We start from the raw sequence: 15483 nt of genomic DNA, 5'->3' as shown, positions 1-15483 counted from the left end.
AATTGAAAATGGAAATTGCTTCGTGCTGAGTTCTTTTGATCCCATAGACTGAACGTTAATTTCTTTTCAAGCTTGTAAACAGGCTCTATGTCTGTATAGATAGATTTGTAAAGCTACGGTACTATTGGAATCACATTCAATATTTTTGTGATTGAGGAATTGAAGGCGGACAATTGGAAACCATAGATTCATTGCCGCTATGACAGTTTCTATCTTTTGGGGATTGGAACTTCAACTTTTACCCCATGTGAGGAATTAAACGATGTAGGTGGATGAATTAAATGCAGCAGACCAACCCATCAGAGAAGCTGGTTACAGTCGTGTACGTCATCATGACTTTACTACTCCAACGGCCTCTCTCTCAAGTTGATAACAGTGGACACATCCACCTTTAAATCAGCGCTTCTCTCTCACTCGTAAGGTGAAGTAGAAACATGATGAACAAGTCCAGCATCCAGACCTTGTCTCCTTTGATCTACTTCACACTTTGGGTCGGATGCCTACTCTCTGCCACAAATGCACGCAACGTCTCAAAAGGAGAAGGCTGCTTCACAACGCTGTTTCAGTTCGGAGCGTCGCTGTTTGACACAGGAAACGCAGTGATTGCATTTCCTCGGCAGGCTTTTCAGCCGACGAGGCTGCCATATGGCTCCACTTTCCCTGGCCACCCCGCCAGCCGATTCTCAGATGGGAAGCTCATCATCGACTACTTAGGTATTTCCGATGCCCATCATATTCTCTACTTCTTTCTTGTCTTACAGTGTTGTGATATGACTGTGGGGTGTATTTTCAGCGGATGCATTCAAAGTGGAGCTGCTGCATCCCTATCTAGCAAGTGTGGGGCGCAAGGCCAGAGACAGAACAAGTAATGGTACTGTAGTTAGAGACTACAGGAGAGGAGTCTGTTTCTCGGTGGCGCTCGCAACAGCGCTGTCTGTGGAAGAACTCAATTTCACGGGAATGGAGAGCAACAAAATAGCGTTGAATCCATTTACCTCCGATACCCAATTCCACTGGTTCCAACACTTCAGGCGCCGCGTCTTGGAAAGCGAAACCAACCCTACAGGTATGTATATATTCAAGTAGCTGGAATATATCTATATATATGTTTGTGTAAAGATTAAATCATTTATTGGGGCAGGAAATGTAAGCGGCCGGCTTTTACCGAGCAATGAGGCGATGGCGAAGGCTCTGTATCTTCCGGGAGAGTTCGGGGTGAATGACTACCGCGTGGGTTTGCTGTCTGGTCTGAGCGTTGCAGATGTCAAGAAGAAAGTGCCTCTTGTTGTTCAAAAGATCGTCACTCTAGTCAAGGTACTATTTAAATCCAAACAATCTTTCGAATTTCCTGACCTAATCAGGCACACGTATAAGGTTGCATTCATGTTGATGCAGAAGCTCCACGGGACAGGTGCCAGGAACTTCTTGGTTGTTGGAGTCCCACCGCAAGGCTGCAGCCCGTTTTATTTGACCGTGCTGAACGGTAGCAGAGACGAATACGACTGCCTGGTGGAGGTGAATGAACTCCATCGCCTGCACGAGACCAAGCTGAAGGTAGCCCTGCGAGAGCTGCGAGAACAGCTGAGGGACTCGAACATAATGTTTGCGGACTATTACAGGGCGTTCATGAGCGTAATCAAACATCCTGCAAAACACGGTGGGTTAGAAAAAACTCTCTAGTGCTAGAAATCATGGGTTGGGTTGTAGTGATTAGTGATTAATATATGTGTTGGCACACCAGGGATGAAAGTGAGGAACGTCGCTTGCTGCGGAGGGGGAGGAGAGTACAACTACAATCCAGCGGAGGTGTGCGGGACGAGGGCATCAAGGAGATGTAGAGAGGTGGAGAAATACGTGTACTGGGATGACTTCCACCCAACTGATGCGCTCAACAAAATAGTTGCGGCTAAATTTGAGTCGGGGAAGTATGTTGAACCTCCCAACGTCTCGCTTGGCTGCCCGTGAACACTACACTTGGTGAGAACAACCAGCAGTGGAGATAAGAGCCCTCCAATACCTTGGAGTTTGTTATGGCAGGTCCCCTCCTCATGTAAACGAAAAATGGCCTTAGTTATCTCTATGTTATACTTATATGGGTTAGGAGCAATATTTTCTCGATCTTCTAGTTATAGAAGCGTACTGCAGATGTCTCATTTATTTATAAATTAATTCTGAACCAGGTCACTGAGTTTAGTATTGTATTCAATCTTGTGTCAACCTGGTGGCCTAGTTTGTTGTTGCTGTATTTCATGTTTTCAAGACAACGATGGGTAGATTTTGTATATTAAAGCTTCTTTATGATACTTTGTCGGTAAAATTAAATTTTCTTTTTGACTCCATAGTAGATTTGTTAAAGTGGTTAAAAACTACGGTACATGAATGTATTACTTCACAACATTTCTTTCAATAAGCAAAATATATTGGAAGATCAAGCGTTCGGAATATATTTATATCGAGTACTTTAAAACTTGATTTTATGAATTGAAACTTTGTGCGCTAGCAATTGCACATTACTGAAGTACGTTATAGTTATGTGCAAGCGATATTAGATATATGTGTTTAATAGTTATTGATGAATATGTGCATACATATAAATTAAAAAATATTTAATATTTAATTTGTTGATATTTTACATATTAATTTAAAGTAGAACAATTAAATTATGTCAATATCATATTTATTATTCTGTATAGAATACAGCAATTCAAGTATTATAATGGATCTATCTTACTATTGTATCTCTTTTTATTTATTCCTCTCTATCTCTTTCTTCATAGAGTTGTATATCTTTCTATATTTATCTCTTAGTCTATCTCTACCTTTCTATCTATATGTCTCACATTATCTTCTTTATATAAATCTCTATCCTCATCTTCCTCTACCCCTCCATACCTAGAAACATCCTCTCTCTATGGACATCAATCTCTTTCCATCACCCCCTTTGTATACCTTTAACTGTTTACACCTCCATATTTATTCCAATGTGTATCTCTTTGTTTCCATCTCTATTTGGGTCTTATCTCTATATTGCAATCTCTTTGTCCCCCTCTATTATTGTTGTATCTCACCTTTATTTTCATCTCTATTTGTGTCTCTATCTCTATATTGTGATCTCTTTGTCCCCCTCTATCCTTTTTGTATCTCACGCTCTATCCCTTTATCTATATATCACTTTCTAATTCTATCTTTACATCTTTCCTTGTGTCATTCTCTCTTCTATGTATATTTATATCTTTCATCTCCACTCTCTCCATAATCTTTCTACTCAATCGTACTATAAGGTGGATTGTCTAAACCAATCAACTAAGTTTTTATTTGTGTCAATTTAAGTTATATTAATTTTTTAAAATCTTACATCAAATTTAAAGCTAATATGAAAATTTATTTTAAAAATATCTAAATTTGAAAATGAGTTGTCATATTTTTTGAAAGACATATTTTTAATTTTTCATCATAATGATTTTAAATAATTTAATTTTTTTTAAATAATTTAATTTTCCACTTAAAAATCTATTGTAAGAGTAATAGACATTTAAAATATATTTGCATAATTTAATTAGGAAAAAAATCAAATTATTATACTCCTTACAATGGGCTTTACAATTTACTCACATAAAGTTATAACAAACTTGTTGTAGCTACACAATCTTGACCTGTATAATTCAAATATAGGAGGTTTTAGTAACTTTGAGGGTAATATTAATTTTACAAATTGTAAAACACTAAGTTTATTTGTTGTAGAGCAAAATTGTGACCACAAAATCAATAAAACTTAATATTATACAACTTGTAAACTAAAACTTAGCATTTTACAATTAGTAATAGTAAGCATTTTGTTAGTTCGTAAAACTTAACATTTTACGACTTGTAAAACTAATATTAAAAACACTAAAGTTTATTTTTTGTAGAGGAAAATTGTGAACACAACCAATAAAACTTATTACTAGTTTTAAACTAAAATTTAGCATTTTACAATTAGTAACAGTAAACATTTTTTTAGTTCGTAAAACTTAACATTTTACAACTTGTAAAGCTAATATTACTCTTAAATCTTACTAGTTATTCTTTTCAATGGATTCAATCGCAATAGTCAACAATTTTTTGGCTACACCATATCTATTATCTTTGCTTTTAGACATCCTTCAATGTAGCATACATGTAACATTTACATTTCTCGTCTTTCACTTACTATGTTAACATGGAGACAAAGTAAAACAAATATTACCTTTCAAACTTACTAACTTTTCTAGGTGATTTCAATAACACTTATCAACAATATATGAATGATCATTTTAAAATAGACATAAACACAAAGCCAACCTTTAAGAAAATTTTCTTACAATTTTAAACATCCTTCAATGTGTATTTGTGAATAAATATAAAATTTGTACTAATGAGGATACATGCCATTTAAAATTACAAAACATATAAATATAAATATTTTAAAAAATAGTGTCGAATTATTTGAATAATTAGAAACATGGAAAAAATATTTGTGAAAAATATAAATTTATTGTTTACTAATTATATTGTACAATTTTAATTTTAGTGTCTAAATATTCTTGCAAAATATTTTAAGTAGAAGATTAAAATTAAAAATCAAACTATAGTAATTTAAACTTGTTAAGATTAAAAAAATGAAAAATTTGAAAATATAATATTATTATTTTTAAAATAAATTTTCAAACAAATTTAAATTCACACCAAGTAAAAAAATTTGTTTATAAAATTTACTTATCTATTACATAATATTTATTATTTCATTACTTTCTATTTTAATTTAAAAATATGCTAAAGAAGCAACATTTAAGAAAACTAAAAAGTATCAAATTAAAGATTTGTGGTTCGACTGAATTTTGAGCATTGTGTCATGCACAACAATCCTATAGTTGAGTTGACATATTTTTTAAAAGATACAAATATTTTATTTTTCATCATAATAATTTTAAATAAATTTATTATAATTTTTAAATTTAATTTTCCACTCAAATCTTTTGTAAGAGTAATAGAGATTTAAAATTATTCTTAGAATGTTTCTAGATTCAATTGTGTTACTATTTTTGCATCAACATTTCATATCACACTCTGTGATCCATCATCAGGATTCATGTTCTCTATCTTTCTTCATCCCGATGATGAATCACAAAGTGTGATATAAAATGTTGATGCAAAAATAGTAACACAATTGAATCCAGAAACATTTTAAGAATTCTATGGATTGTGAAAATCTTCTTTCTACTATTTAAAATAATTTTACTTATTATAATTAGTAAACAATCAAAATATTTTACTCCTTAAAATGGGCTTTACAGTTTACTCACATACAACTTTAACAAACATGTTGTAGTTACACAATTTTGACATGTGTAATTCAAATATGTTAGGAAAGCAACATGTGGAAATGCCTTGCTAATGTCAATTCATAGGGGAAATAAGAAAGACTTCAAAGCCATTTCATCAACATTGAGATGTTGCACATGAAAAACAAGAACAATGAAAATATGATTGACATAAGATAAACACAAGAGACCAATTTTAATGTGGGAAACCCTTTCAAGAAGGAAACCCACCACCCAAAAACCCCCGAGAAACTTTGTATTAGAGTAAACAATTTACATAAGATAAACTTTAGTTTCTTGCACAAGCTCAGATTGCTTTTACAATCAACTTGACTTTCAATAATTTCAGCCATTCTACTCTTTATGAATCTCCTAGACATTTATACACTCTACAATTCGTTATGGAATATGGTGCATTAACTATCACAAAATAAATTGGTTACTAACTATTGACATATCAGTCAAGTTTGTTATTAGTGACAACACTTATTCAGATTTTGTATGGCTACCGAGCTCATTGAACAGTCTACAGTATTTGCCATGTAATTCAGTAGCCATCGAGCTCTATAGTTGCTACCGAGTCTTCTGGATTAATTCTAAGTGGCCACCGAGCATTCCAGTGGTTACCAAGGGAATTCAATTAGTGTGAAGTGCACCAGTTCAAACCAAGCAGAATCAGTTAGTGTGAAGTCTAGCAATTCAACTCGAGCACTCCGATGGTTACCAAGCTTTGTAGTTTCTACCGAGCCAACAGTTCATGGAATACAAAGCTAGTGTTAACCAAGCTATATGATGACTAGTGTTTATTGAGTGATTTGGTTTATAACAAGTAACACAGTATCTACCGAGTCACCCATGCAAACCAAGTTCAAGACTACTTTGAGGTGATTAGTATGGACTGAGCTTCTACTTCTACCGAATGCATGATGATACCGAGTAATGACAGTGGACGTTGAGTATTAGAACGTCACCAAGTCAATCTTTAGAACTTGAGTGTCTTCATATGGGCCGACATTGTAATATTGGTGTTAACTTGTATATTGGCTAACTTTGTAATTTTGTAAATTGGATTGGTATATACATGTAATGTATATTATCATATCCAATGTAGTATGCAAGATAATGAACATGTAAGAAGGCAAAAGTGATCAAGCAGGAGATAAAGTATATATTGAAGGCCATATCAAAAAAGGAGTAGTAGAGACATATCCGTCACAAAAGGTGATCAGTACTTCAAAGAATCTCTATCAACAATTCAGTTGTAAGTCAGAGATCGACTGTTTCATTCTAACAGGTGAGTAAGTCTAAATCCTTTAACAAGGTAGATTTAATAGTCTTTCTCAAAATCTCTTTACCGAGTGCATACTTTATTGTGTGTTTGTAAAAACATCTAACAAGGTGGACCTAGCAGTCCTAATTGCTCCTAATAGGGTAGATCATCAGAAGTGATCATTGTAAGCCTTAATAGACCAACTTTATGTTGCAGTATTGAAGTTTTGTGGTTATCATCCCCACCCCAGTTTCACTTTCTATTTGTAAGGTTTCTGGGTCACCAAATTATTGTGTTCAAGTGTTGTGGATACTTTTATGTTTTTAGTTTATCATGCATGCAATTAGATCAATAGATGATAATTGGTATATTGCTATAAAGTGTTGAATTTGATAAAGTTTTAAAGGTTACTGATTCACCCCTCCACTCTCAGTAACCTAGCTTAGTCTTAAATATTTACAAAAATCGGTATCAAAGCTTTGTGGTTCTCAAGAGAAAGTTTAACAGCTTGAGCAAAGCTCAAGAATATGGAGATATTCAGACTTGATAAGGCAACTGACAATGAAAAGTTAGATATGGAAATGGCCATTACACAACTCAAGAAAGCTAAGAAGCAACTTTCCCAATCCCTGAAAAGAAGGAAGGAACTTGCAAATCAGATGAATGATCATCAATACATTGAAGAGAGAATTGAAGATTTTTTCCCTTCAAGCAATTCAAATGAAGCAAATGATGCAATCAAAGAACTCTTAGAGAAGAATGGTTCCCTACAAGAAGAAGTAAGAAAGCTGAAAAGAGAACAAGAAATTCTATCAGTAAGGCTATGTGAAATCTTGGAATAGAGGAACAAGATGAAAGAGGAAATGGATGGAAGAAACAATAAAATGTAGAATCAATCCCTTCAGCATGTAGATCTTATGGATCAAATCTCCAATGCAAATGAGGAAATTATGAGCTAAAGATAGAACAATGAAAGATTAAGAAATGATCTAAATTTAGAAAGACAAACCAATGAAAGAATAAGAAATGAGTTGAGATCTAAAAAGAAAATCAGTGAAAGATTGAAAAATGACGTAAACACTGAAAAACAAATCAATGAAAGAATGATGAAATCCCAAGCAAACATGAATCAATTAAATCAACTGAATGAGTAGAATCTTTATAGGCAAAAAGGTAAAGCAAGAATTGGATACAAAGAAGAAGGTGAACCCTCCAAACAAGGTGCTCAAAGGAATCAAAGACCTACTTGCAATCACTGTGGTAAGATAGGTCATACATCAAATAAATGTTGGAGTAATGGTAAAGAAAAATTTAATGGAAAATGCTACAATTGTATTCATCATGGTCATAGGGCTAATGAATGCAAAGAAAAACCAAAATTTGAGGGCAAGTGTCACAAATGCAAGAAACAAGGTCACAAGGCATCAAATTGCAGAACTAAGTCATTCAATCTAGCATAGCAAATTGCGAAAGCAATATTCAGTTGGGACTACAACACTTGGTATAGATGTCATTATTGTGGAGAATATGGACACATTGGCATGAACTGTGTTAAACATCACACAAGGAAGAGAGATACCACATAAGATGTTTCACTTGTACCAAACCTAGTCATCTAGCCAAGAATTAAGCATGAATACAGGTAGAGTTGAAGATGAAAAGAAAGCAAAAGTAGATAACATTTGAAAGTAGATGAGGTAGCAATGGATTCCTAAATCTACCGAGGATGCTAGTTCAAGTAATGATTGTCAAGTCACTCAAGAAGTGGGTGACTCCACCATTCTCAACTAGGTTACCAAAGGAAAACTGGAACTGCGCTATCATGATCACATTTAAACAGTTCCAAATTAAAAGGTGATAAAGATCCGAATTAGTATTCGAGATACAAAAGGATCACCAAGGAAGAACGGTATCAGTTATCACTGAGTTACCTTCTCTACCGAGTAATATTAGGTCATAGACTTTCCTGAGCAAGGTCGGGAGTAACAAGACACACATGATTACTGAGTCAAGGAACCTTCACCAAGTAATCAATAGAATAGTGGATGACAGGCTATCGCGCATACTATCGAGCATAATGTCAATCATGATGTTAACCCAGCTACCTTCGTACCAAGCATTAATGGTGAAGTTTTATAAAAAAGCATGAAATTGAACTCATTTTTCATTGTGAAATCTAAGTGCTATTGTGAGGAAGTGAATTCTAGTGTGATCAAGCGACCTCAAGTGAATTTGCAACAAAGTTTTCAAGGGTTTGATAATTTACTGAGTAATCATGGCATCCAACAACAGTAGTAGCAAAGCGAAGAAAGGGTCTGAAATCTTGGTTCGAGGAGTCGAGTGGAAAGCGCCAGACTTCAAACTTGTGCCTGCGATCACAAAAACCCTCAAAACAAGTGGAGCTCAATCAAAAATTCCTTCAAAGGTAATTCTTATTAACGATATTCGAACTCATTTCAAGTGTTCTATTCATGAAATTGAAACCCTAGAAATGGATAATGCCCTAGGTGAATTATGTGTTAATAGAATTCTCAAACACAAGCATAAACATTTGGAAGACAAAGGTTTGACCCACATTCCTCACATGCCTCGAGGTTTTCAAATCAAACGGATCAGATACATTCTAAGCCGTGTGCATAATGGTCAGCTATGGCTTGAGCAACCAGTTTTGATTACAAAGAAAATGATTCATCGCATCACCGACCTTCCCATGCTCACTAAAGCCAAAACCACCAAAACCCTAGGTTGGGCTAAGCTGGAAAAGAACACCCTAGCCAAGTGGGATGATAGAGGCATGAAAATCAACATTGTAGTTGATGCAGAACTGAAATTCAGGATACATGTGATGGCTCACAAGATATATAGTTCAAGCCACCTCAATAGTGTATCATGTGAAGTAGTGGATTTAGCTTACAAAGTTGTGAAGAAAAATTTGTCTTATGACTTGGCAGATCTATTGTTGAAACAATTCAACAAGAACATGGAAAGTATTCGGACTTCCAAGAACAACCCTTGCAAATTTGGCTCTTTGTTAACTTGTTTCTCTTTCTATGTTCAAAAATTATTCCCTTCCAAAGACATGGTAGTATGGAGGAAAGATGTGCCTGTACTATATCAGATTAATGAATACAGTGCAGAAATGGGAGAAAATTTTGTTAGCATTATAGATAACTACTTTGAAGTTTTCAAAGAGAAAATGAATAACAGATTCAAAATACCCAAGAAGTTGGTAGAAGACTACAAAGATGATGTTTGTTTCATGGTAGACTGTGATTGAGTCTACATTCAGGCAGTGAAACCCATAATTGTATGGGTAAAACCTCTTCCTTATGAGGTGAATATAGATGAAGCAAAGAACATAATTGAAGCTTTGATTAATGAACCTGTTGATCCAAAGGCATCATATTTTGGAACATATGATGACATAAAGGCAATGATAGAGCTAGAGATAAAGCTCCCACAAGTAGTTAACAAAGGTAAGAGGAGGATAGCAAAACTAAAATCAAGCACACATCTAATGTTAACTGTGGGCAAAGGAGAAGATATAGATGAAGAGGCATAGGATGAGTCTGAAAAGGATGAAGAACCCTTGAAGAAGAAAGGAAAGGTGATCATCACCAAGCCACCTAAGCCATCCACTGCAGTTTTTACAAGGAGGTCTAAGAAGAAAGGCAGTGAAATTATCTTTAGCAAACCTCCTCCCACCTTCCAAGAAAAATCGAAACAATTGGAAGAATGTGCAAGTATAACAAACTTCAAATCCTTGAAGTATGAAACAAGATTAGAGGCAGAAAAGAAATAGGTTGAAGAACTAGTGTTAACCAAAATGGGAAAATGGAAGTATTCACCAGATCAGATAGCCTCCCAAATCTATAATGAATTATTAGAGAAAATTAAGCCAAGATAGGACTTTGCAATACAAACAACAAAAGATATTTATGCACAAACCCTGAGGCAATTGCTACCTAGCATGACAAATGTTGAGGTAAAAGAGTCCTTAAAGAAAAATGAAGATAAGATGACTCTTAGATTTAATACTTTTTAAAATTTGATCAAGGATATATAGCATGTGGTTAAGAATGCCACAAACATGTGGAAGAATTTTTATCGTTTGCATAAAAAAGTGACTTCCTAGTAGAAGTTAAGGATGATGATAGTGTGAAGAAGAAACTTACACTGAGCTCACACATTTTGACAATGAGGAAGCTGAAGAAGGTATAGAGGAAGACAAAGAAGATGATGAGGAGACTAACCCTATGAAAATAATAGCTACAGTTATTGCCTCACTTCCTCACTCTCCAAGCAAATGAAGTGCTACATCAAGCTCAGAGACAACTTCAACAAGTTTGATTTTGACAACTATAGGTACTTCAAAAATCCAATCACTTTTCGCCCCCACACAACTCAATAGATCAATGATAGAAGTGACTACCACTTCATCTACCAAGCTACAACCTCCCTCTTCTTCAGCTCTTGAGTTGTAGTCATCAGCAATGAGTACAGTGGCTTCTACAATTTTGAGCTCTTTAGCAATAAGTACTTTAATTTTGAATACTACAATTTTGTCTACTTCAATTTTGACATCTTCAATTTTGGATTCAGCAAGCATTCCTATTAATATTCCATCAGTAAGTACTATATCAATTTTCATAGCAAGTTCTAGTATATCTACAATTGTTTCCATTCTGGATACAAAGGCATTAAGTACAAGGATAGTTGAACCCAAGGTTCAACCGAGTACAAGATTTTTGAGTAGAGGTAAGGAGATAGAAGAGGATATAGACCTAGATGAGATAATAGAAATTCCCAAATGGGACTTTGATAATCTCATTGTGGATCAAATGAATATAGCTGGTCAACTTCTCCAAAAGAAGGCAAAGCAAAAGAAATTAAGAGAGGAGAGAGATAGAGAATATAAAATTATTGATGATGCTAAGAATATTTTGTTTGAGGCTATAGGTATTGAGGTTTTGATATAGTTTCTCAACCTATTTTATTGTAATTAGAAGAGGCAGTCCACAAGTTTAATGAGGACTCTAGCGGTCAAGATAAATTAATTGAGAAAGTAGAAAAGAAATTTGAAAATAAAGTGCTTGAGCACATTGCTTAGCAAATTTCCATTCAACAAGTTGAGCTTTCCTCAATTTTGACCAATCTTGAAACCTCTTGCACCAATGTAACATCACTTTTTGTGAAGTTATGTGTTGTTATAGAGTTCACAAAGGAGATAAATAGCAAGCTAACAAAGATTGACAAGGATCTAAAAGCCAGTGCATAGCAATTGCACCTTGACCCTAGTTCAAGCTCTGCACATCATATGAAGATCAGACTTCTGTCAGATATGTAGGCAGAGTTGTTGAGAGAAGAAAAAAGGATCCGCTCATCATTGATAGATATTCAGAATATGATCCTTCCTACCATGGATACAATGCAGAAACACATTGTTTATTCAAAAACATTGATCCATGACAATAACTTCTCTATTGTAGATCACATGATAGAACTCTCTGCAGAAGTGCAAATTGTTCTCCATACATGCAAGATTTTGCAAGAAAATTAGAATGAAACTTTAGCACTTATTCTTAAGGTACATTCTTAGTTTCTATCTCATATTGGTGTTTCCATGTAAATAATTCTTGAATATAGTTTTGAATAAATCTTTGGCATTATTGTCAAAAAGGGGGAGAGACTATGTATATTGTATGGGGGAGAATCATGCAAAGGAGAAAATGTATATAGCAAAGGATAATTTTGTAGATATGTTGTATAGTATATTGTATATACTTACAAAGATAAATTTTGAAAAATCTCAAAACAGTATATTCTACCGAGCCAGTATCACATGGTGATGTATATAAGTTTTGGCTAATAAGTGTTTTTGTCACTAATGCCAAAGGGGGAGATTGTTGATATATCAGCCAAGTTTGTTATTGGTGACAACACTTATTCAGATTTTGTATGGCTATCAAGCTCATTGAACAGTCTATAGTATTTTCCATGTAATTCAATAGCCACCGAGCTCTACAGTTGCTAACAAGTCTTCTGGACTAATTCTAAGTGGCCACTGAGCATTCCAGTGGTTACCAAGGGAATTCAGTTAGTGTGAAGTGCAACATTTTAAATTGAGTAGAATCAATTAGTGTGAAGTTTAGCAGTTCAACCCGAGCACTCCACTGGTTACCAAGCTTTGTAGTTTCTACCAAGCAAGCAGTTCATGGAATATGAAGCTAGTGTTAACCAAGCTGTATGATGACTAGTGGATATCAAGTGATTCAGTTTATGAAAAGTACCGTAGTATCTACTGAGTCACTATTGTAGACCAAGTTCGAGACTATGGACCGAGATTTTACTTCTACCGAATGCATGATGATGCCGAGTAATGACAGTGGACACCAAGTATTAGAACTTCACCAAGTCAGTCTTTAGAACTTGAGTGTCTTCATATGGGCCAACTCTGTAATATTGGTGTTAACTTGTATATTGGCCAACTTTGTAATTTTGTAAATTGGATTGGTATATATATGTAATATATTGTATCATATCCAATTAGTATGCAAGATAATGAACATGTAAGAATGCAAAAGTGATCAAGCAACAGATAAAGTATATATTGAAGGCCATATCAAAAAAAGAGTAGCATAGACATATCCATCACAAAAGGTGATCAGTACTTCAAAGAATCTCTATCAACAATTCAGTTGTAAGTCAGAGATCAACTGTTTCATTCTAACAGGTGAATTAGTCTAAATCCTTCAACAAGGTAGACTTAACAATCTTTCTTAAAATCTCTTTACTGAGTGCATACTTTATTATGCGTTTATAAAAACATCTAACAAGGTGGACCTAGTAGCCCTAATTGCTCCTAACAGGGTAGATCATCAGAAGTGATCATTATAAGCCTTAACAGGCCAACTTTATTCTGTAGTAGTCAAGTTTTGTGTGTATCATCCACACCCCAGTTTTACTTTCAATTTGGAAGGTTTTTGGGTCACCAAATTATTGTGTTCAAGTGTTCTGGTTACTTTTATGTTTTCAGTTTCTCATGCATGCAATTATATCAATAAATGATAATTAGTATATTGCCATAAAGTGTTGAATTTGATAAAGTTTTAAAGGTTACTGATTCACCCCTCCCCTCTCAGTAACCTAGCTTAGTCTTGAATATTTCCAACACCAACAGCCTTGGAACTCATCCATCCAACAATAAATCATCCATTCAACAATCACTCATTTAGGTACCAGATGTCTCCTGTCACTTAGATGCCTCCAATCCCTCGAATGCCTTTGGTCATGCAGTGATGTAGATGCCTTCGCTGATGCTAATGCTTTTGTGATGGAGATGCCTTCAATGACATTCCCTTCATCTCAGAACACTTCCTTCACCTAGGGAATCTTCCTTCACCTCAAGAATCTTTCTTTTCCTTGGGACACTCCCTTTTCCTTGAGAAATTTTCTTCACCTCAGGACATTCCCTTTACCTCAGGACACTCCCTTTGCCTCAAGAATCTTCCTTCGCCTTGAGAATCTTTCTTCACCTCCAGAAATTCCCTTTGCCTTAGGACACTTCCTTTGCCTCAAGAATCTTCCTTTACCTCAGGAATATTTCTTTACTTCAGAACATTCCCTTTGCCTTAGGACACTCCCTTCACCTCAGGACACTCTCTTTGCCTCAGGAATCTTGCTTCACTGTATGGTGCACACATTGTTTCCTCACTATAGTGTGAGTATTGTGCAATTCAAATCATTCCTAACAAAATCTACAAGGAGAGTTAGTATGTTTGAGGTAATATTAATTTTACAAATTGTAAAACACTAAGTTTATGTTTTTTAGAACAAAATTTTGAATAGACAACCAATAAAACTTAATGTTTTATAACTTGTAAACTAAAACTTAACATTACAACTTGAGGGGGACTTGTATAAAATTATAAAGTGCATCAATGGCAATTCGTATCCATCATGGAAGATTGCAAATCTTATTGATGAGACTAGAGCGACCCTCACCAAATTTAATAGAATCCACGTCACCCATACTTTCCAAGAAGCAAACCCAGTTGCCGACAGGTTTGCGAATATAGGGGTCGGCATAGACCAAAAAATGACTTGGCTTCCCGAAACTTGTTTGCCAGCAGACGTTAAAAGTCTGATCGACTTGGATAAAATCTAAGAAAGTACGAAGAAAATCAAGCTTTAATTATGAATATGAAGGGGTTAAGAAATAAGGGTACTTTTCATAATAGAAGCATGGGAAATCATAAATTCAATAATCCATTATTGATTAATCGACATGCTTTGTGGGTTGTTTATCGTAATTGCTTCTGGGGCAACAACAAGGTTATTTTTCTTTGTTCTTTGCTTACTCTCGGAGGTCCTTTTCAGTCATAGAGTGAAGAGCACATGAGTAAAGTGGGTGTGCAGTGTGCGGAAATGGTAGGTGAGAGATGTAGAAAGGAGCCAATGGGAGATTTTGAGAAATGGAGAAGTAGGCCAAAAGTGTGGGAAAAGCTTGAAGAGGGTGGGGTTACCAACTATATCATGAAGTTGCATGGATTCGATCAGGAGGTGACCAAAAGTATGGTGGGGTCCTGGAAGGATGGCAAGGTGAAGGTGAATGGTATCTACTTCCGGATAACGAAGGAGGTGATTGCGGATGTCACTGAAATCCCTAATGAGGGTTTCAAATTCTTCAGAGATAAGAAGCTCTCTGCCAATGCAGTTAGGGCCTTTGTGGAGAGTGAGAAAGAATTGAAGGCGCTGAAAAAGATTGACACCTACTATGTCCCGACTCCATGAAGAAATGATGGAGGTATGTTCTGAAAGCTATTATCGAGTACATAACTTTGGACCCTAGGTTTGATAGAGCTCATACCCACC

At 35.2% G+C, this 15483-nt stretch overlaps 1 protein-coding gene across 1 annotated transcript; it reads left to right on the top strand.

Moving 5' to 3' along the window:
- The first annotated feature begins 393 nt into the window (after positions 1-393).
- LOC149572235 (GDSL esterase/lipase At1g28600-like) lies at positions 394-2206 on the top strand. Its single transcript, XM_089810932.1, has 5 exons — positions 394-714; positions 794-1066; positions 1142-1314; positions 1396-1657; positions 1742-2206. Exons 1-5 carry the CDS (start codon positions 435-437, stop codon positions 1963-1965), a joined length of 1212 nt encoding a protein of 403 aa, XP_089667058.1. The 5' UTR covers positions 394-434; the 3' UTR covers positions 1966-2206.
- Positions 2207-15483: the final 13277 nt, after the last annotated feature.

The sequence above is a fragment of the Cupressus sempervirens genome, chromosome 2 (assembly GCF_028749045.1).
Source record: "Cupressus sempervirens isolate cs-2001-9-10 chromosome 2, ASM2874904v1, whole genome shotgun sequence".
Classification (NCBI taxonomy): Eukaryota; Viridiplantae; Streptophyta; class Pinopsida; order Cupressales; family Cupressaceae; genus Cupressus; species Cupressus sempervirens.
The sequence above is the reverse complement of the archived record's forward strand: the minus strand, read 5'-3'. Positions and strand labels throughout refer to the sequence as shown.